This window comes from Acanthaster planci, linkage group LG05 (assembly GCF_054643075.1).
Source record: "Acanthaster planci isolate LZ-2023a linkage group LG05, COTS_SCS, whole genome shotgun sequence".
NCBI classification, from domain to species: domain Eukaryota; kingdom Metazoa; phylum Echinodermata; class Asteroidea; order Valvatida; family Acanthasteridae; genus Acanthaster; species Acanthaster planci.
In genome coordinates, this window is record NC_141781.1 from 10,727,375 (window position 1) to 10,750,712 (window position 23,338).

At 42.9% G+C, this 23,338-nt stretch overlaps 2 protein-coding genes across 10 annotated transcripts in view; one reads left to right on the forward strand and one right to left on the reverse strand.

Annotated features, from left to right (window-relative positions):
- The window catches only part of LOC110981351 (protein Wnt-7a-like), a 68,903-nt gene extending 65,079 nt beyond the window's left edge, over window positions 1-3,824 (reverse strand). The window contains exon 1 of the mRNA XM_022238868.2: window positions 2,683-3,824. Within this exon, the coding sequence (XP_022094560.1) occupies window positions 2,683-2,765 (83 nt within the window). The 5' untranslated portion in view covers window positions 2,766-3,824. The remainder of the gene's footprint in view (window positions 1-2,682) is intronic.
- A 1,196-nt stretch (window positions 3,825-5,020) lies between these two features.
- LOC110981362 (uncharacterized) lies at window positions 5,021-14,873 on the forward strand. 9 transcript variants are annotated; one of them, XM_087137163.1, is made up of 7 exons: window positions 5,021-7,326; window positions 8,321-8,413; window positions 8,668-8,783; window positions 9,478-10,504; window positions 11,098-11,183; window positions 11,654-12,808; window positions 13,847-14,873. In XM_087137163.1, the coding sequence occupies exons 2-4, from the start codon at window positions 8,382-8,384 to the stop codon at window positions 9,567-9,569; spliced, it is 240 nt and encodes a 79-aa protein (XP_086993289.1). In that variant the 5' UTR covers window positions 5,021-7,326; window positions 8,321-8,381; the 3' UTR covers window positions 9,570-10,504; window positions 11,098-11,183; window positions 11,654-12,808; window positions 13,847-14,873. The 9 variants fall into 9 exon arrangements, 5 of the variants coding, with proteins under 5 accessions (XP_086993289.1, XP_086993285.1, XP_086993286.1 ...); XM_087137159.1 differs by having other exon boundaries at window positions 5,021-5,177; XM_087137160.1 differs by having other exon boundaries at window positions 5,021-5,177; window positions 11,654-12,337.
- Window positions 14,874-23,338: the final 8,465 nt, after the last annotated feature.

Here is a 23,338-nt window from a genome sequence, read left to right on the forward strand (position 1 = left end):
CTCTGTCCTGGCGCCCCCCCCCACCAAATTGTCGCACTGTGGGATGCAGTATCGTTCAATGAATGACTGAGCGTATTGTGGGAAGAAAAAGTGCCTCTTGCAACATGGAATCATAAAACATGAGTCTCTGCTCTCAGAGCCAGCCTTTGTGAAGGAGACGGTTGCCGGTATTGCGCCTGTCTCTGGCAACGTTACGCGGTATGAGGGACCTTAACCTATATACCCCATCATCTCAACGGTGCCGGATTGTGCAAATTAAAGTGGGAACAAAAATCGGTTACATCTTTCTTGCTGTTGATGCCACGATAACTGGAACCAACAAAACCTTCCTGAAGGCTTAAGGACTTGTGGATGGACTAGCACATGCTCATACAACGAAAAATGCCCTCTTGAAATCTCATATGGTTTGTCATTCTTAGGTTCAAAAGCATTGGAACATTTAACTTTGAAGTGGTGTATTCGATTTACTATCCCTTAAGCTGTCATCTTTTTTCCATTGCTCCAAACCCCACCAACATAAGCTTGTAGGTGATGGCGGGGGGGGGGGTCTGTACAAGGCATTAATTCTTTATCACAATTCTCCTAGATACGGGGATGTAATGCGCTCAGTTTATCCGGGCTACATTCCGATACAGACAATCTGTGCATCCCTTTGGGTTCCTAACATACCAGCCTGTATATTGACCGATGTACTTTGCCGCCTGCCAATCCATCATCATTAAGACACGAATTGTCTACATGTCATTTTGTTTTCCGAGAACAGTATGCAGCTATTAGTAACCTACTTAGAGTGACTCGCGATGCCGTAGTGAATTTTCCACGTCAAAGTCAGACCCTGACGTGCAAAATAACTGAACGAGGATTAAAACCAAGCAGTAATATCTATGATGCAGCCTTCTAAAAGTGCTTAAGATCTCTCGTACAACTAGTCCTACCAAAAACTACCGTGCCTTGACGTTTTTCGCAAACACGACTGAGAATAGTGGTTACGAGCTTAAAATAATAACGAAATAAATTCGAGTTTTATTCGCTGCCAAACGAATGTGCGTCAAACTTCAATCACTTCGTAGCATTTGTGAAACAGCGTACGTCAGTATCAGAAAGGTGACACAAAATTTGGCATATACCGAGAATACCTTTCCGAGATGACTTTCAGGGCATCTGTGACAATCTAAATAAACTGTCCCCGTTTTGTTGTTTCTGCGAAGTTCTATCGTCTGTGCATTAATTTTGACCACACCGATTAACATTTCATGTCCCTGCGTGAATTAGACCAGACGGCATTTAATCATTTCCGTGCCGACAGAGCCCAGCTAAAAATTTCGGCAGAGATGTGACTGGGAGATTAATCCGGAGCCGACAGAGTTGCGCGAACGCGAAGCGGCAAGGTTACGTCCACCAGGCCTGCACGAACTTTTTACCTTCGATGCCCCGGACCCAGTTAACGCTGACGCAAACGGCTTGCTTTTGCTCAATCAAGTCTCGACCAAAAATCGCGCAACGTATTCTCGATTGGTAATATTCGAGGAATCCTCTGAGCTATTTGAAAGACACACTTCTATCGTACGCTCTTATGAATGGACTTAAATTTGTTTGAAGTCTTCAATGCATTTGATTGAATTTAAGCCTGCGTCACTAAGTGGGTCGGCTCACGTACCAGTAAGCTGGCCCTTTTCTACCAGTTACTACAGGTTGTAAAGTCCGCTAAGATTTCCTTTTGCGATTAATCGAGGTAGTTGTCAAAGTTACTGGGTTGTCAAAGTGTTTGTTATTCGATGGTGATTTTTTTTTATTCAGAATAAGTGACCAGTCAGTTATAGAATACATGAACCGTTGGGGGAAAAATAAAAAAAAGCTTTTCGATCTTTGAAAGTGTACACTGTGATTCATGCTACTGCACCAGTTGATGTATTTTCAATTTTGGTCTGTAAAGTTGGATGTTCCCTTTCACTCACAGTCTCACACCCTAATCTGTTCGAATTACGGACACCCATTTCTAACACAGCGAAATGGCGACTGATTAGGCTCATTTTGACGGAATCCCCTGTCAATAAGCATTGTGAACTGTATTTTGCTAGGGCAATGAAAAGAGAAAGGGGAAAATTGGTGGATCGTGGTGAAAATCCGGTGAAGGTCGGGTAATGAGAGTGATTGTGGTGACTGTGACAAAAGCTGTGAAACAAAATACCAAAGTTGCAAATGTTGTTGTGACGAGACATTTAGTCAAGTCCTCTGCAACTAGAATTTTGTACAACTGTGTCTGAAAAGAATAAGAAGTTTGCAATGGTACTAGGTTCAAGTTTCTCAAATTTTTGATTTATATTCGATTTTCTTGCTAAATTATATTTTTAAAGAGCCTCACGGCGATATATCAGTGATAATGCCAACTGCAAACCATGGTAGACCTTATTTTTACTTAAACAAAATGCACTTTTATCTCCGTGTCAAAATCTAAAAAGAAAGGGTAAACACCAAACCTGCCCAAATTTGAACTTGAGGAAAGTGTTTCTGTTTAGAGGTGAACCCTATCTCCATGGTTCAGATGTTTGCGTGATGGTGGCATGATTGGCGTAAACCTTGTACCCAAAAGTGCACCTCCGAATTGTTTGACTTTATGGGTGTAGGCACACAAACGCATAGTTTTTCATTAACTCGCTCTACTTCTGAATTTACAGTACTCACCACAGAACTGTCAGAAGAATATGTGAATGGTGTAGGAATCGCCTGCCAGAGATCCCTCGGTGGTGTGAAGCAAATATATCCATTTTTGTGATATAAAATTTCTCAGAGATTGCCACTGTAGCGAGAGCTTTAAATTTCTTTTGTTTCGATCAGTGCAAAAGTCGTCGGTGAAGCTCCACTGAATTTAACTTTTGGAAGTCTTTCGTTGGTCGGGAACTTTTGAGATCAAGCCAATGATCATCGTGCTTGGAGACAGATGAAGTTCGTCAGAGGAGTGACAGAGCCGGGGTGACGACTGCGGCAAGCATTCTCTGGTGGTTCAGGCAAAGACAGACTGCCAGGCGAAGCAGATTCCTGTGCTCTCGAGCCGATTATGCTGTCAGCTGCAGTAACCTGTACTCCCGCACCAGCCACGGCGCGCTGATCATGGTGTCTATGATGATGACTCCCAACAACTCACGGAACCTGAATTATGACCCAATCCTAAAAAGTCAGGGCTCTGGAAAATTTATAGCGCGGTCACGCCGATCGTCACCGGGCGATCCGATCCGGTCGGCTGAGGCTACGGTTATAGGGATGGATTATCCGAACTTCCTTTCTCCACGCGCGCACACACCCACACAAAAATGGTCCAGGAACTTCAAATCGGGGGCTTAGCGGTGTCAGTGCGGCTTCATGGGCCGGAGGTTCTGGGCGGTGCGTATGCAGTGCGTGTCTCCCCCATCACTGACAATACGTGTATCATTGTCGAGCCGTCAACTTGAATACATAAACTCCTTCCACCAGGGGGGTGTTATCCCCTTTCATCTCCGTGTTGCTACTGTGCAACAAGTAGCCGGGCAGAAAAGAAACGAAGGTCTTTATAGAAGTTACGTTTTTCCCTCTCAATGGAGCTGGCTCTCCCGTGACTTGTGTCCTTCTGCTGCTAGCCAGCCAACCGCGCTCTCGCGTTTGCATTTTTCCCCCGACTGTGGCTGGACGGTATGGACGGACAAGCGACGATGAGGCGGCAGTCGTTGACTGTAGGCCACGGTGGTCAACGGTCAGTCATCCCAGCGACTATCTCCGTATCCAGGGCTGATCGTAACAAGCGATATTCGCCTCCGATCAATCCCTCTTATCTAGTCTAATCCTGGCCGAAATGTAGCACTGCACGCCACGTCCAAATGGCCTGCTCCAGCCCCAACTGTTTGAGTTCGGATTAAACTTATCACTCTTGAGTGATTCGTGTAATTGGTGTAATTCGTGTTTGTGTATCAGTTAACCTCGAAAGACGGGTAACTATTTTTGAAGACCTGTTTAAATAATGTCAGTGGAGGGGTCTGAATGTTTAAAATTCTGGGAATTAATGTCTCAATGCAAGATACACCAACAAAGCAGATACAACTAGATAACCCTTTCTGTCGAACAGGTAAGAGTTAGGTTCACAAACCTATAAAGCATTTTAAATGCATTCTTAAATTGTTCAGGGGCATCGACTGGAGGACATACGCATCTTCGACCGACATTTTGATATGATATCATGCTCATCAACTTCCAAAGTACATGCACAAGCATCTAGTAAACAGTTTATCCACTTGATCAAATGTACTAAATAAAAAAAGTATTCGTATAATTCAAATTTCCAAAAATGTTTTGAACACCACTCTGGGTGCAAAGCTGCACAAAACAAACCTTGTTTATTATTTGTTGTTTTCCTCACCGCCCCCCCCCACGAAAAAAAAACTCTTCCTATTTGGTAAATGCCATGCTTCGAGACAGGAGCAAGGATAAACCCTTTTTCTCTTGAGTGATTGAGCTCAGTTTTGAATGGCCAAGTTTGGTTTGTTAGCGATAAGCCCATTAACTCTACCCTGGTAGCTCCAAGCCAGAAGAGCCATGGGGGGAAAAAAGACAGACCTGAGAAAAAGCTTATTTGCTGCCTCCATAATCTCAGGCGATTTATTATTCCGAGGATACAAAAGCTCTGGTTACAGTATCGCTTACAGCTACGCATGAAGGATTACGCGGCCTGCCAATGACACCGCACCACAACAGCTCACACACAACACACCCCGTGCCGACAGCCGCGGGGCACGTACCTGTCTGGGTGTGAAACCTGGTGTGTGCTGCGTGTGCACTCGGGCGCGAACAAAAATGAACCGTCACCGCACGGACGCTTAGCGTCTCGTCTGGCTGGTCTTGGAACTCAGAACAACTGAACTTCGCCTGACTCCCCCGATGTGGACGAATGGTGGCGCTGTTAGGAATTTGCGAGCAGAGCTTTTGTGTTCATGACGTCACTACGCAAAATTCACGCGGGTACGCTGCATCGAAAACCCATTTACGGACACTGAAAGCTACACGTGGGTGCGTTGGTACACGCGCGCTTCTGTAGGCCTTTAGTGTACTGAGCGTACGGTGGTCGTTTTATACGTTTATTTCGCGACTTTGTGTATGACAAGACGTAAGAAATTAGTCTCTGAGGAATCCCTGGCACACCTACGTGATATGGAGTAATGTATTTTGCTTTTATTATTCCATACTTTACAGGAATAAAATTCCTAGGCCTCGTCCTTTAGACCATAGCATGGAGAAAGGAAAAGACCTGTGTTCCTTCCTCCATGGTTGAGACTAGCCACACTAGTGGGGCTAGGTTGAGACTGATCTTAGGAGTAGGACTAGGATCAACACTAGGCATGCCTTCACTCACTGGCTACAGTGGGCTACGTGGCCCATTTTTGTGAAAATGAAATACTATATATATATGCCCACTTAGATTTTGCACACATCTTGCAAATCGTTTATTCCTCCCAAGCAAGTATTTAATGATGTGCTCACGTGCAGCCTTTAATACTACTTACTAGGCCATCCTTTATAAGGCCAATAAGGTCGAAAATTAATTTTTCTGAGTGCTACTAGCCCAACTTCACATTGGCATGCTGTGCATCTTTGAATTTTTGAAATGATAATTGACGCGACTGCTTTAGGATGATGTAGATCAGTCAATTATAGTCTGAGCAACTTGGACTCTTTATGAATTGCCTTTTTAAAGTTTGGATGTGGTCCAGCGAATCATTGCAATGCACACACACTGTATACTCCTCAGTCATGTCAGTATGAAGTAGCCAACTTGGTCTGGAATCACCTCAATTCCATCTTGGGTCTACTTGGTCCCAAGTCAACTTGGTCTTGTCAACTCTTGAAGGCAGGCACATGGCTGCAGCATGAATAAAAATCTTCCAAGCTAGTCTCGACACACTTTAGCATACACTGTAGGCTGTATTAAAGTACACATATTTCCAGAATTCTAACATTGCATGTACTGTGTTCATGTAAATTTACCGACATGTGCATGAGATGCCTTGCCTTGTAATTTGGGATGGCCAGGCACTTGGATGCATCATTAGTTACCTCAGATGAGAAGGCAAAATCCCAGTCTTTCTTGACAGACTGTCAAACTTTGACATATAAGTATTTCCAGAATTCTAACATTGCATGTACACCATGCGCATATACATAGTCCCGTACTGACATGTGCAGCTAATACACAATGCCCTTGGCTGGTTCCCTGTCCAGTCACACACTGCTTGCAGCAAATTATTGGTAGCATGGCTCGCTCTCGGTGACGTGACACGAAGGTGACGAAACAGCCGTCAGTTTTGTGCAAGTGGGGCAAAATTTGCTCGGAGTGGGAAAACAGTTAAAAAAGGCAAACGAGGAAAAGGCAAGTTTTCTGCAATTAAAAACCTAGGGGATAGTTTAACCCATAAGTAGTGAATGTATACCAGTGCAATTTCAGCTCATAAAATCAAGTGGATATTTAGTTATGCCCCCGGATATCCCGGATAAAGTTTTTTGAAAGAAATCCCTATGAATTGGGACAGGGTCCAATGTATGACGGAGGAGTATAAGTCAAGCCCTGTTTACGGGTCTACCTTTCAATAGGCCTACATCTATGATCGCGTACCCGTAGGCCTGCATCATACATGTCAAAAATGTTGAGTTCGCGCACTTGCTACTGTCACCGTGTATGTAGGCCTACTGTCCTGAGTTCCAAAGCCTTTGCAATTACATGTACATGTAGGTCTGTTGACCTGATTTCCTTTTTTATTGAAGTGCAAAACGAGTGCTTTGAAAATGTACCCACAGTGAAGAAAGTAATTGCTATCATTATGCCTACTTTTCTGAAAATACATGTAAGTTTATTTAGGGGTAATACTAGAATTTATCAACTTTGAAGATTTTCTTTGGGATGTGGGATTTTCAGAGATTTGTTCAAGTGTGCCACAAATAGGGAACACTCAGCTGAATTTGTGACAATTTCTGGATGCTGTCGTTTTTGAATGTTGGGTTTTTAAACTTCATGACGCCAAAATTGTTCACAGAGGTGATCAGTGGCATGTATTTTAAAGGTTATAATATCATTATTTACTGTAACTGAATGAATTCAAAGTTTTTCAGCTAAGAGGTTTGGGAATAATGCATGAAGAAAGCCAAGGAAACGTCGAAGAGTGGCACGTTAGAGACTCAACTTCATTAGGGCCAGCCTAGTGGACTATACCTCCATATACGTGACCCTACTCCTAAACTAGAAACAAGTGGAGGAAGGCTTAAACATTGGCATAAAGCTCCCCGGCCGTGAACGGTATCAGCCACGTACAGGTATTTTTCAATTGCCTTTTTGATTAATTCACCCAGCAGTTTCTCATGTTCGAGTTAGCCAGTTGGTAAATTCCTGACCATCATGCCTGTCGGTGAATTATTTGTCATCTCGATACCATAATTTTGTTACAACTGTGATTTGCTCAAGATCTTCACTGGCAATGAACATGTACAACTCCAGACACCAGCAGTTGTGATCTCTGAGAATGTTAATTACTGCACACCACATAAGTTGCATTCAACAAGCGTCTATCATGGTTTCAATGAATCTATTTTTAACATAAGAGTAGCTCCCCTGAGGCTTTCATGCCTGTAAAAGTATGTAATATACCAGTACATTGTACAGTTATTGCAAAAGTTTAGGACCACCCATACAAAATGCATCAACCTGAAAAAAACCCAAACTTAAACCAATCAATCATGGCAACTTATGTTTATTTTCAGTGTGTAACCTTCGTATCTTGGTTAAGCAGCTCTTTGACTACATTTCCATGCTTTGAAATGTTAACAGTCTGATGTTAAGTATGCCCTCCTTTTTTCTGATTACTTAGACTTTTTTCAGATTTTTTTTTTACCCATGCTGCCTTACAGGCAAAATGTCATACAAGACCTGCCATTGCAAAAAAATTTATTCAAATGGTTATACAGATGGCACTACAACAATGATGTTATGCACCATTCAATGAGACAATGTAATGCAGGCCCAGTCACAGAAATACCAATAAAATTACAGGTGGTCTTAAACTTTCGAGTTCCCCTTACTCAGTGAAACAGATCAGCAGAGACGAGTCAACTTACATGTCATGTATTGTTCCACATAACTGGAGTGTGGTTTTCTGCTGGAGTCCTGTCTGAGTGTACATGTATTCTTATGAGTTCTGTTTGACACACTGTGCTGGTGAAGGCTTAAAAAGCCGGCTTAGTTTGGACCATGTGCCTTGTCACTGCTGGCACTGTGACTCGGCCATCCCATGCTTCATTTTGTACACATTAGGTGCGCTCAATCCAACATTCAAGTTGAAGACCGCATTCACTGTTTGTGCTGGCCCGCCTACATGTACAGCACATTGAGCACAGCAGTAGAGAAGTATACAATTTTGGTTGATCTGTGATTCTACACCCCCCCACCCCAGCTCCTTTTTTGGGTTAAACTTTAGTTAATGGTTTTCAAGTCTTATTCAGTTTTTCAGTTTGGTCATTTTTTTGTAAGGGTTGATCAATTTGGGAGGGGGGAGTTTGATACATGTAAAATTGGTGTGTGAGTCCCTGTTGATTCATCTCCCTGCAACTTTGCCGTTAAAAATTCTTCAGGTAGTTTGGGTTCCTCTTATTGTGATGCAGGTGTAGCTTGCTATTTTTCCAGGTCTGCCTTGTAATCGCATGCACCCTATACGCCTGCATTGCATTGGCACACTTTGATGTTGGACCCCACACCTGCATACTCACCTGGCAATCAGGTAAGACATGACTGAACGATGGAGACATGTAAGTCTGGATATGACATCATGCTCATGCACGCGTACATGTAATCAACACCTGCTAACCCTTCGGATTTAATTCGCAATTAGGCAGCTGTGGTAGCTTTCCCCTCCACCCATGAAAGGGAAAAAAGAGGGGAAGAAATTTTACGAAGGGGGAGGGGGCAGTGTTGGGTGGAAAGCGATGGAAGGTGTTATGTCACTGTGTGTGTGTGGAAGATAACCTTTCCCCTCCCCTATAGGGTCAGGAAGATCAGGCATAAATTGAATAATGTATCTGCTTCAGCTGAAAATCTTTCCTTATTTAAAATAAAGTTGAAGTTGCCACTTGGTGCAGCCATCAAAAAAATGTACGGTTCTGTGTTAATATCTGTTGTCCTAGAGAACTAAATTAAAAATTAAAGCGACTGCACAATGCCAGATGTTGTATACATTGTAGACATGACGACAAATGTTTCTGGCTGAGAACATAACCAACGGTTAACCTTTCTTGGGGTATAATTTTGCCCAAAATTGACCAATGAAAGATCACAATTTTGAATCTGTGAACAGTTTGTTTGCAGCTCCTTAAAAATAACAACATGAAAATGAATATTTGTTTTGTAAAAAGAACAATTTGTATTATAAATGAATGAATTAGTTAAGTCATTTTATGATTATTTTAATTTCACAGATCAAGGCTCTTATAGTGTCATAATATCTGCTCTTGGAACACTGATGAAGGTCCAAGCAAGACGGTCAGATTGTGGAATCAAAGAGGGCTAGCAGTCTACTACCTTTAGAAGAGGAGTCAAAACAAATGGTGAAGACTGCATGTATCACTTTGCAAATACTTACCTTGACCCTAACCCGGCCAGATGCAACATACTGCAGCTGATGTGAAATTATGATGCACAATAGCCGTGTTCCAATTGGACTTTTTCTTCCGCAGGTACGTGGAAAGTTACCGTGACATTCCTTCATGTCAATCTACTGTGCATTCCTACGTGGACTTTTTTAACAGTAACAGAATGTTTATTCGCTGTGTTATGCCTGAAAAGACCAGCTGATTACATTGCCTGCGCTGTACAAATCATGATGAAATTGGCAAAATCTGACAAAAACAAAGATAGAATCAGACGAATTTGGCCAAATCTGCTACAGAGACGACAAACTTGTTTAGGAAAAGCCCTTTACACAATGTGTGTATAGCTTTATCCGGGCATGCCTCACTGTGTGTGTGCGGTATGATAGTACGCACGGAGCTGGAGGCTGGGAACCATACAACCATTTTCTTTGTGTAGGCAGTAGTCGGGCTCGTATATTTAGCGTGGACACAGTCAATCTATATTGTATGGGAATTGTTCCCATTGGACTTTTTGTGCCCCTGCTAACTTACCATGGCTACATGGCAATCTTCCGTGACCCTTTCTGGTCTGTTAGTGTTATATTGCGATCGCGGTAAGTTGACAGGGATGGTAGTTTAAATCTGATGTTCCCATCAGATTTAATTTTTTAATTCTACAGGAAAGCCGCGGGAGGTTAACCAAAAAAGTCCAATGGGAACACGCCTTTTGATGCACTGGTCAATCAACAACAGCCAAACAGGTCATGTGGAGACAATGGGAGATTGAACAATGTCACTGTTGGATCTTGTGGTGACTGGCAACTACAGACTCCTAGGCTGTTTGGCCTTGGGGAGAGTTGACCTGTTACACTGGGTAAGCAAATTACTTTGACAAATTACGCAGACTGATGTGTCTGGCAGCCAAACAACCCTGAACAGTTAGTGTTGTATATTCTGCTTGTTTTAATTACAGAAATGGCTTTGGAATCATTCATATTAACCACTTGCTGTCAGGGAGCCCGATTTTGGGCATGTATGTTCTTTATATGCACAGCCGGGGTGTCTGAAATAGGACAAAGGGAACTGGGCCTTGTAACAAAAGACCATACTTGTAACAAAAGATCAGGCTGCTGGGAATTACCAACATGTTTTCACTGTCGATAGCGGAGATAATCCAGCACAATCTGGACTCTTTTTACAAGCCAGCAGGCCTGGTTGAAATTCTCCCGCGTCAATATATGTTGTCTGTCAGATTAGAATAGAAACCAGACAGTCCTTTGTGTGGGTGTCGGTGTCCAGTAAATGAAGGTAGGAATTTTTAAAGAATTTTGAAAACACAAAAAAAATAAAAAATACTCCGGCCCAACAGAATCAACATTTATAAATGCCCCTGGCACGATGTGGTTAATTGATAGACGTGAGGCCTTTCTATTTCTCCAGCCCAGATAACTTTTTCGTTATTGTTAGGGCACTTGTTAGCAAGTGGATAGAAGCAGAGATGGTAGTGGGAGTGGAAGAAACGTCCATCCAGAAGTTTGTCTTTTGCAGTGACTGTAAGTTGTCTTTTCAAGTATTGAAGATGATGTTGAGGTCATACATTAATGTCACAGACACATGCACAAAGTAACGTCAAGGCAGTGTTGAAGATTTCAAATATAGACACTCGAGCCAATAGGGGTGATAAGATATTACCTGAACCAAATCACTTTTAGGTTTGGCAACTTAACAATCATTTTGCAGTTAATTGTGTGTGTTCATTTGACCCTAAAAGAGCCAGGGACTAGATCTACCCCTCAAGTACGGTAGTCGAGCCTTCAGGAGTTTTTCAATAACTCTTGTGGTCTTTTTGACACCAATTCTGTGAAAATCGCGCCTACGTGTATCTTTCTCATTACAAGCACCCCTTTTTCCAGAAAAAAAAAAATAAAAAATCTGGTCCGAGCCAATTTGGCTTATCAGGCCAGTGTTTATTGCAGTTTCCTTGACATGAACCGACTGAGAATATTTCTTTTCCTCCCTCGAGGGGATGCCAGTCCATCGCAGGTTGCTTCCCCAGCTGATGGTGGTACCCATTATACTCCTGGGTGCAGAGAGGCAAGTAGGGGTGAAGTGGCTTGCCAAGGGCCACAACGTACTGCCAGCAGCTGGATTTGAACCACCAACCCTATGATTGGAAGCCACAGACCCTAAACACTTGGCCACATGAAAGAGGTCAGCCATTCTTTCCCTTTTTTTAACGAGCCAAGCCTTTAGTTTCATATAGCAACCTTTTACAGTGACTTTGACAGCAGTTCATCACGCATACTGTTCTCATTCAGCACCCACTTTCACGAAACAGATCAACCAAAAAACATACCTGCACTTTCAACTGCTGTGTTGAGTGTACGCAGTGGCTGGTACGCTTGTAGTGACCTTGAACTTCAAATGACAGTCTCAACTATAAGCTGTATGTCAGATTGATTTGCATTGATAAGGAGTGTTGTACATGCACACCGAGCGTTGAAAAAAATCGGGCTTGGAATGGCCAACTTCAGGGTTAACACTGGAATAAAATTGACAGAACTTAATGACATTGACTGGTTTCTCCTAGCAATCCTGGCAGGAGGAATTTCTGTTGTGTTTGCTGCATCAGAGGCTCCGCTATAAAATGCTCACAACCATAGAGGGTGCTATTACCATTCCATGAAGCCTACTACATCACACAATGGTAATGGAAAGAGGGGAAAAAAGAACTGAAGACTGCCTTAATCGCACAATGGTAATGGAAAGAGGAAAAAAAAGGGATGCTGAACACTGCCTTAACCAGTGGAAGTAGGAAAAGAAGGTAGGTAGAAGGAGGTGGAGGCAGAAGAAAAGAAACCACAAGCAATCAAGCCCAGTAGCGCCTCCGGCAAAGCTGCAGTAAATCAATGGGGACACCCGCTGAGCCCAGTCGATTTACGACCGCGATGACGTTCTCTGTGCACACGGTCTAATGCCGTGTTTCGTCACAGTCCTATGAACTGAAGACCATTACTGGAGAGAATATCTAAGCTACCAGCAAACGAATATGGAAAAGATTGCATGCGCAGTTGTTTCTAGCTTGCCAGGATACAGGTGCCATGTTTTCAACTTTTTCACGGTGAATTTCTGAGTCTGATGATAGTTTGGTCAAAAGATTTTGATCAGTCCTTGGCAGGTTTGTACAAAAATCGTTGTTTTGTAAAATATGAAAAATAAAAGATTATGAAGGGTATTTAGATACGATTTTCGAAGGGTCCTTTCGTCCCCTGACTTAAAGAAAGGACTTTTAAGAGGCCTAGATCTTTTCATCACACTGTGTATGTAAATGAGTGTGGAGCACTGTGGACCACAAGAGAAATTTGCATTCAAAAAGTTGGGATTTTGTATCATCTGAAAAAAATTTACTTCTTTAAGAATTTGGTACATGTGCATGTACGTGCATTTGGTCAAGTGATGATGACCATTTCTCACAATTTTATCCAAACTTGTGATCATCTGATCATGATCATGTCAAGTTCCAGGGCGTAAATGTCATGGCATGTTTTTAACAATTATAAAATGATGTATGAGTTCAGTTACTTATTGATGGAGATATGTCAATTGCGAATAAACCAACCAACTTCAGGAAATTTGTGTTGAAAAATTACCATAGCCAGCATGCCTAGACAGCTTGATCATGCATGTCATGTTGGCCTTTTTAATGTTTACTGGCCTAGGCTAAATTATGGAGTACCTCCATGCTTAAATAAGTAAATAATGCTATGGAAATGAGATCAAGCTATAGGGGGGGATTAAATATGAAAGCAATTCCATTTTGAATATTCTCATGCCCACGGTCATTTTTTTCACCACTGTTGTCTTAATTTCCTTCATGTACCTCCATGTTATCACTGGGATAAGTCCTCTTGGGTATGTCCTTTTAAAATTCAGATCCAGTTCATTGCCTGGTTGGTATTTTCCTGGGGTCTTTTCCTACCTAGCCAATGATCAATCCCTTCGCTAAAAAGAAAAAAAAAGAGAATAAGAACAGTACAATAGGAAATTTCCATTGAGTACAACACAATTTATCATAATTGAAAAGTCACGGAGCAAAATAGAAAAGATATCTTGAAGCTGTTGGAATTTAAATTGAATTTTTATCCGTGTTCATACTAGATGACTAAAACTGAGCTATCGTGCGTGCCAAAAATGTTTTTGGATTGTTTTATTTCAGTTCAGTGGAGCTGGGCAAGTTGCTGTTGACATATCCTGGAGTTGAATACATTTTGAGCGAGAAGTTCAACCAGGATCTACCGGAAAAACATTTCAGCAGGCTGCTGGTGGCAGCTGGGATGATCCTACGATCGAATGGCTTGGTCACAACATTACCACCCTGTATGTTGCTTCTAGCAGTGCACATCCATCAAAGGAAGAAAGGCAATGTCAGAAAACATGACGACCAAGATCTCCCTAAGCTTAACAGCGCCCCACTTTCAAGAAGAAAGGAAATGCCCACATATCCTCCCATGAACCCAATCAGTATTTTGTCATTTATTTCAACTTTTCTTCTAGCATCATCTGTTTTTCTGTTTGCTAACTGGAAGGGTAATGTGTGGCCGAACAAACAGTTCATCAGATTACTCCTACATTCCTCCATAATTAGATATCGATGGTTATAATTTGACAAGCTAAAGGTCAACATAAATAGTCTTTTAATCAATGAAATTGTGTCTTCACTTCTTGTGTGTGATTTGCTGGAAAGAGAGACCTGACAGTTACAGAAATGAAGAGAATTTCCAGAAAATAAGCAGTTTTCTGAACGAGTGCAATAGCTTGAGAACTTGAATATGGCTTTTTACTTATCCTGCTGGGATGAAATGTACAGTACAGAATGTATATTATTGCAGTGGGTAAAGTGCTTTGCAAAACTGAAGAAGAGCAAAACTATAATTAGGGAATTTGGCAAAGGCTGACCTTTTCTCAGGCCGGCAGTAGAAATACACGCACATGGGAAATTCATAATGCAATGTGCCACCAAGAGATTGGTATGGAGAGGCTTTTTTCACAGTGCATTAAGGGATAGTGGACAAAGTCTTCTCATGTATAGCTGCACTGTGTATAGAGAACTTGATTTTTTTCTGAATTTTTATATTGCAAATTTGAAACTGCTTACTGTAAATGGGTTTGAGGTATATGTATTGATGGGTTTGCTTGGTGCAGGGAACGTGTAAATCAATAAAATATCCCAAATCACGTACAAAGTGTGTGTAAACTTGAACTGAACTTGTGCTGGAGTCAATGACGGGGCTCAACGTGGGGCACCTTTTTGTTTGAAAGAGGTATATGTTGCCTTTGTGGATCTGAAGGCTGCCTTCATCTCTATGGACAAGAACGCCATCTGGCTCCTTCTCCAGAGCGTAGGAGTCCCTCCCAAGTACATCTGCATCCTCTGAGACTTCTATACCAACAGCACATGCCGTATGCGGGCCAAAGGTACCCTATCAGGTCCCTTCCGAACCACCTCAGGAGTTCGACAGGGCTGTGTGGCTGCACCGAACCTCTTCAATGTTGCAGTTAATCACTGGTTGAACTGTCCGATGGAGCGCTGTCCTGACCTTGGTGTGGACTACTACTCTCATTTCACAGACCTGTGTTATGTGGATGATGTTGTGCTCCCTGCCACGCTGCTTGACACCCTAGTGGAGGCTGTGGAGGCTCTTGATGAGGTTGCTTCACCCTTAAGGTTTCACCATCAGCTAGGTGAAGACGAAAGTGCAGTCCCTGTCCGACTTTCTACCTCCTCTCCCTCCGGCAGTTAACATCTCCGACTAGCAGGTTGAAGTGGTGGACCAGTTCATCTACTTTGGATCGAAGATCTCCAATGACTGCTTATCAGAGCTGTAAACCAACTGCCGCCTTCAACTGGCCCACAGTACCTTTGGTTGTCTCTCACAGGTATGACGCAGTGGTAAGATCTGCACATCTACCAAAATCCGCATCTTCAACACCAGTGTATTGCCTGTTCTGCTCTACAGATGCGAATCCTGGTCTCCCTCTTCTAAACCATCCGCTGCCTTGATGCGTTTCATCAGACCTGCCTGCGTTACATCCTTGGCATCGGTTGGTACAGGCACATCTCCAGTGACGAGGTCTACAAAACACATGAATTTGTGTTGGCCACTTAAGAGGTTTCCTGTGTGAAGTCTCCTTTACGTACCCAAAACTAAGCAAGAATTGCCACTTTTTCTTGCTTTCTTTGTCATAAGTTGAGAACCGTTCAGTCGATTTCACGGGGGCGAATGGCAATAAAATGTTTAGTTCATCATCAATATACTAATGATAATTATTTGTTTCTATCATTTTAAAAACCGCCGTATTTTTTACTCTGAAAATGCGAATCCAAGCTCATTTCTTTGTGGTTGCGCGCAGTTTTTGACCCTCGCGGTACAATTCTTTGAGCGTCATTCCTTATTGGAGTAACAGATTTCTCAGGGGCGAAAGCAATCGAATAGTTGAGATCTTCATCTCTACTATGATATAAAATCCAGGCAATTGGTCAAAAAAACCGCCATACTTTTGGAGTTGAAAAAAACAACCAATGGTAGCCATCGGTCTATCCCTAACGGTTTTGCCAGCGCGGTAAGGAGCTATATGTTTACACGTGATTCTGCTTTTCTGTCAGCTGCACATTGTCTGTCTTCAAAGCCAGAGTTTCTGTGTTTACCACGCAGGTAAGCTTGTAAAAAATCTGTATATCTGTTATTTGATTATCAAGGCACAAACTGTGTACTTTTTGTGCATAAATTCCTGACCAAAATGATGCAAAAATTGCTTTGAAAATAATCAACTTTTGGGGGCTTGCGAGAGTTGGCCACGTTCATGACGTTACTTGCGGTTCGAACCCTACCATTTTAAGTAAAAGGTGGGTCATTGTACATGTGTGTGTATGTGGGTCTAGTGAGTGTATTGGGAGCTGTGTGGTGGCTAGGCATGTAAAGTCATGCACTTAAAGCAAACTTAAGGCATTTGTAACAAATGTTAAGGTTCGCTTTAGTTTACCAAGTTTACCGTGCAATGTCAGCTACCGTAGCCTAGGTTTGTCAGTGTTTGTGCTGAGGAAGTAAACTTTGTCTTGGCATAGGGGAATTTTTTTATCAAATTTCGAGAAACATAGGACATGAAGGAGTTCATATTATGCCTAGGCCAGCAATTTTACAAAACGTTACGTGTAGAAGTAGGCCTAGGCCTACATGTACATTGACAAATTGCCGAAAAAGTGGATTATTGAGCTTTTTAAGTTTCTTGTGCCTTGCAGCCCCATAGACAAAACTACTTGATCTTTTTCAGGGTCCTCAGGTTATGAATCTGTGGGAGAGAAGTACCAAACAGAGGCTTGACTACCATGCCATCCACAACAGACCTTTGAAATCAAGCAGTGCAAATTGGTCAACCTCTGAGCTTTTTCGATTAGAGGTCATTGACAAAAGAGTGGCTTCATCTGGAGCTGAGGAAGTGAAGGTTCACTATATTGGCTGGGATGACCATTATGATGAATGGCGACCCAGGTCAGACATCGTTGATACTTAAGCCAAAAGTGAAGAAGCAAATGCTGTGAATCTGGACTTGAAGACAAAGGTCAAGGAAAACCTCCACCTCACATGAGTCAGGGACTCTGAAATAACAATTTATATAACTTTGCAGCGAGAAATGTTTCAGTTATTTATTGACTCTGTTGCAACCTTGGAAGGCAATTCGAAGACAGGATGAAAAATCTACCGGGCCACACACAAGTCCGTTGCCAAGTTTCTTGGCGTTGGCTGGTGGTTTAGAATTGTCAATGCTGCAGGAGGCTTCGCATACGTTGAAGAAGAGACAATTCAAGTCTGGCTTCATGAGCGAAGGTGTTTGGATGAGTATGTCCTGACAGAGAGAGGAACTCTTGAGAAGCAGCTTGTTCACAGGGGTTATCTTCTAGCTCTTCGTTTTGTCAAGCTCGTTGGAAATCGTGATGTATTCCACAAATTAGGATTGAGTGTGTGAGTTGCATATACCTGTACATATAGTTGCATATTGGTGCAGTCAGTGGTGCTTTGTTGTTACTATTTTAACAATTTGTTGCGTCAAGAAATGTTCAACTATTGATCTGGGAGTGTAGATGTGACAGTTCTAAATTTCTAAATTCAAGATGGCTTCTGTGTTGAAGCTGTTTCTTTGTATTTTAATCTTTGGAATGGGGTGAAGTCCTTTGGTGACTGCCATCCAGATTCAGATTGGATTCTAGAAGTGAGGTATTATGTGATTTACTGACTGGTGAAGGATAGTGAGGGGTGGGCCAGGCAGAGTCCGTGCGAAAAAAAATATGTGAGCAAAATGACATAAATTTTGACTTTCTTGATTTGCGAGTAACCCATCGTTTGAGACACACAATCAAAGGCATCATGAGTTGTCTATCTGAGGCTGTTCAAAGTGGTGGAAAGCAGGCTCAACAGTACATGGAAAAACTACAAAATAGTGTTTATAAACTCAAATTAGGAGCACTAAAATGAAAAATGGACCATGAACTTGAGAGCGAAAAGAAGCGAAGAAAGTTAGCAGAACATGATGCAAAAGAAGCCAAACAAAGGGCAAAAGAATCCCAGAAATCAGTTAAAAAGACCCAAACCACACTGTGCAGGTTAATTGGTAGACGCACTAATCGCACACAGGTAGAGATGAAGAAAAATATGGAAGAACTTGGTTAAATCAGAAGAAGAAAGATCTGAAAGACATGGTGCACTTTACAAAAGACTTGCTCACAAATCAAGGAGTTGTAGTAAAAACAATGACGATTGAAGACATGTAGACACTGTATACTTTCCTGAGTGTCCCATCAAAGACGAAAATTCAACTAAATCATCAGTGGATAGAATGCTTTATATCAAACACAGTTTCATGATAGCAGATTGGGCTAACCAGGAAATGTCCATCGAGAGTGAATCATTTCCGTCACTGTATGCTCTTCATACACGTATGCGAGAACTTAATAGCCTTTTCACTGTTCAGGAGTTACCAAATGGTAGAGTGCAAAAAAAGTTGGAATGCAAATTAAGACGATGCACTGAAAATATGCCCCCGACTGAAGAAAGTTAACTTAAGATTAAAGTTACCGGTGATGGCACAACTGTTGGTTCGCGTTTACATGCGACAAATTTTGGCTTTGTTGCTGTAGGGACCTCATGAATATGGATAATAGTCTCTGGGACTCCGCCCACTTAAGTGCACTTGCTGTCTTGTGTACATGTACATTGTACTTTTCCGCTGTGAACCCTGACCCAAGAAGAGAGTCTTGCTGACTTTAGCCGGTCACTTATTAGGTTGTACGATAGGAATGGAATGTGCGGCTAATACCGATGAAAGTAGAGCAGCGCTTAGTCAATTGAGGGAGAATACACTCAAAGAACAGTTTATTAGGGGCGTTGGGGATCCCTCCTTACGGAGAGAGCTTTGTAAGTTGTCATATGATCATATGGACTTGCCATTCTTTGGCTTTCGTGAGCTAGCTCTTGGGCTTTATCCCAATGCAAAAGGTACTTTTATGCCAGAAGGTGAAGTTGAAAACGCTCAAACCGTATATGCTGCGCACTCCAGTAAACCGAATGCAGCAAGTGATGACAAACTAACGCAGTTAGTTGAAAGTCAGAAACTTGTGTGTTTGGTTGGTGCAAAAACTAATTGACCAACAGTCGGATATAAATGCAAAGTTAGAAAGCAATGTCAGAGAGCATGAAAAAGTTAGCAATTGAACCATGTGCAGGCAAGGACAAGGTTGGCAGAAGTCCATTACAGTGCTCCAATTGCCGTAAACCAGGGCATGCAGTAGACAACTGCTTTAAGCATCAGCGCATTGAGGGCAAGAAACCTGAGGCTACGGCTTCGGAAAAAAAGCCCTTGAGAGAGCCTTTGGGAAACGGCCAGCCTCTGTAACAGAGGGCAGTGTGACAGAGGATACTAGATCTTTTGTAGTGCCCACGGTTCTTATCAATGACCAAGCGCATGTTATTTGTGACAAGGTGACAGATGACCCTGTGTTGGCTGACGTGAAGTTGTCATCATCTGAGGTTCGCCGTAGACTTCTGGCCAGAACTCCAACGGCTTCAGTTATTATTAATGGCATTCCTACTAAGTGTTTACTAGATACTGGATCAGAGACCTTTTTGATGTCTGCCAGGTTTTATAATGCACACATGGCAAGTGATTTTAGGAAGTTGGAACCAGTGGGTACGCTCATTAAATTAATGGGCGCGAACGATTTAGAGATTCCTGTTCAGGGTTACCTTGAGACCACCCTGAAAGCGTTTGGCCAGAAGTTTAGGGGTAGCTTTCATGTATTGAAAGAGACTGAAGCCTCTTGTAATGCTCCCCAAAATCAATGTCCTGTAATCCTTGGATGCAACATTTTGCCGCGATCGAGTGGCATCTCGAGTGGAGGTTATGGGGTCAACGCAGCTTGACCCTCACTGGGAATTAGCACTTTGTTGGATGCAATCCACATCCAACGCTGAAGGCAGTGGTTCGAATGTTTGTTCTGAGTCATTGGCTCTAGATCTCTTGCGACCAAGAGGTTATTCAGGCAAGCACAGTTCAACTTGTTCAATGCAAGTTAGATGTAAGCACTTCTTTACCAGATGACAAAGATTTTCTGATAAGGGCGTCCTGATTGTGTTTGACGAGTCATGGTGGCCTCAAGGAAGTGCGGTCACCTGATGTTGCTGATCCTTCTATGTTGTGTCAGTTACTTTAACCCCTTCGCGCCGGGAATTTCTTCCTGAAAACCGACTCCAAGAATTCCAGCCTCGCTAGGCCGCGAAGGCCACCTGCCAAACTGCAAATTCTCGGTTTGTGGCCCTGCGTGCTCTGCACGCTTTGAATTACACAGTGAAAAGGCTGATTGTTCGGTGGCATGCAGCTCTACTCACGTTTCCACATTCCTGTTACCTCTTTTCAAAGTGGGGGCTATTGTGAAGCTGGTGATTATGATGCAAATATACAAGAGCCAGGGTCCGCTTTCTTTCACCGTGTTCGCTTGAGCATGGACCGAGAATAATAGCTGAAAAGCAGGCTGAGGATCTCAATTTTTACGGCATTTCTACCCGTGTCCTGATGCGAAGGGGTTAAGGTATCAACCGTTTTGATGGTGCGTCGATTGATATTTTTGTGGCTAACACCAGTGGGGAGTCTATTGTTATTCCTCCATTTATGAAGCTGGCGGTAGCAGTGCAGGTTGTGCCTACTGAGCACATTTTCATGGGGCCAGCAGATGGTGGTTTCAGTGTTTGAATGCACCGTGTAGTTTTTGAAGGATCAAATTTTTCAAATGTTGAGTCTGACTGTTTTGAGCACCAAGAGGCCAGCCTGAAATCGTCAGTCCATCCAGAGGAAGGTGATACATAGTCTCTTGAGCATTTCAAATTTCCTGATGGATCAGATTTTCTTTTATCCCCTGGGGTTAGCTTGAGTCACCTCTGTTCTGAGGAGGCTCTCCTTGCTGCGGAGTTGATAAGGAAGTACATTGATGCTTTTTCATGTGACCCATTTGATTTGGGTCGGTGTGATCTGATCCCGCATTAAATAAAGTGTGATGATGATAAACCAGTCAATTTGCCACATCACAGGGTTATACCTTGTCTTGTTAAAGAGGAGAACTGGCTTCTTCAAGATCTTCTTGACCGAAAGATTATTCGTAGGTCTACTAGCCCGTACGCTAGCCCAATTGTCCTTGTTCGAAAGAAGAGTGGACAGCACTAGTTGAGGCTATGCATTGATTATAGGCTACTGAACGCCAAGACAATAAAGGATGCATTTCCTTTACCCAGGATTGAAGAGACGCTGTTGTCTCTGGCGGGGGCAAAGCTCTTTCCGTCTCTAGACATGGTGCATGGCTACTTCCAAGTAGCCATGCATGAGGATTCCATAGGGAAGACTGCATTCTGGGTTCCATGGGGTCTATATGAGTTTTTGTGGCTTCCTCAGGGCTCGAGCAATGCACCCAGTACTTTTCAGCACATAGTGGAGCTGATCTTTGGTGACCTTAATCTTTCCAAGTTAATCATGTACCTTGATGACTTGTTAGTCTTTTTGAACACGTTTGAGGAACACCTTGCCTGCCTGGCTAAAGTCTTTGAATGCCTTGAGTATCCAGATTTCAGCAGAGACTTTGTCCTGGAGGTTGATGCCTCACTCACAGGTTCGGGCACTTGTCTTTCCCAACCAGATGAGTCAGGGAAGCTCCATCCAGTGGCCTTTGCTAGCCGAGGCCTTCGAGGTGCTGAGAAGGGGTACTCAAATCTTTCCAGCTTTAAGTTGGAATTCTTAGCCCTTAAATGAGCTGTTTCTGAAAAATTCAGGGATAATTTGTTAGGACGTTGCACAGGGGTATACACTGATAACAATCCTCTCGCACATCTTCGAACGGCAAAGCTCGGTGCTGTTGAGCAGCGATGGGTGGCTCAGCTTGCCCTTTTGATCTCGATATTCGGTACAGGTCAGGGAAGTCTAATAAGTGTGCTGACTCCCTCAGCCGCTCTCCTGATACTCAGCAAGAGGGCGAAGCTGTTGTTCGATCTGTCCACAGTTCTGAGAGTGGAGTCTTTATCCTCCATTGTGTACGTTCTGCTCATGATGCGAGGCAGGGTGTCAGTGATGTCTCGAACCCTCCTGGTTTAAGTCCTTCGATTCTACCCTCATTTTCGCCTGCCAAACTTGCCGAGATGCAGCAAAGCGATGATGACTTTGGCATCATTTGGAGACAGTGGCAGAGACGCTGGAAACCTGGACAACAACCTCCAAGTAATGAACAACTCACACCAGAGGCCCAAAGTTTGATTAAGGAGTGGTCACGTTTGAAGGGAGAAATGGTGTCCTTTATAGGTGTGTGCAGGATACAGGTGTGGGAGAGGTTTTCCAACATTCTCGTCCCACATGTCGCTTCACTTCATTGCCATGACAAAAACATGGAGGTCAAGTGATCATGTTCTTGCCAATAGCCAAGGTTCCTGAAAAGTATGACTCCATTTTGGAAGTACTTGAGGATGTTGTAATGAACACTAAAAACTTGCAGTCTGTAACTGTGAATGATAAAACATTCAACCTTCAGTATGTCATTTGTGCTGACTTAAAATTTCTAAATACAATATTGGGGTTTGGTGCATGTTCCTTCGATTACAGTTGTCCATGGTGCAAAACCAAAAAATCTGATTTCTATGATGTGTTGACAAAAATGTCTGAAGATGAGACTGCCTCTTGCAATCGAACCATTTCGGAAATTGAAATGCATTGTAAAAAAAAGAAAGTCAAAAGCGCATGTGAACTATTCTTGTCTACCAAGGTGGAAAGCTTGCGGTAGCACCATGCAAGGATACGATCTCTTTTGTGAGTCGGTATGGTTCTGAAAAGAACCATGAGGAACTCAACATTTCGGACAGTATGTTCTGTCCGTGGTCAGGAGACTGAAGAGATGCCGACAGAGAGTGGGGCTTATAAGCTGACTGGGAGCACTGAGTGTAACGGATCCTTCTGTGTAGTCGGGTGGGACGAGGATGCAGCTGGTGGATCCACCTGGGTACTGATGCATGTCAGTTGGTCATGGGCTGTGGCGGGGAAAGTTGCCTGGGTATAGGAGACCCATGGGTGGGGGGGGGCTAGGGTATAGAGGACCTATCAGACAGGGAGGTGAGCAGGTGCTGCCAGA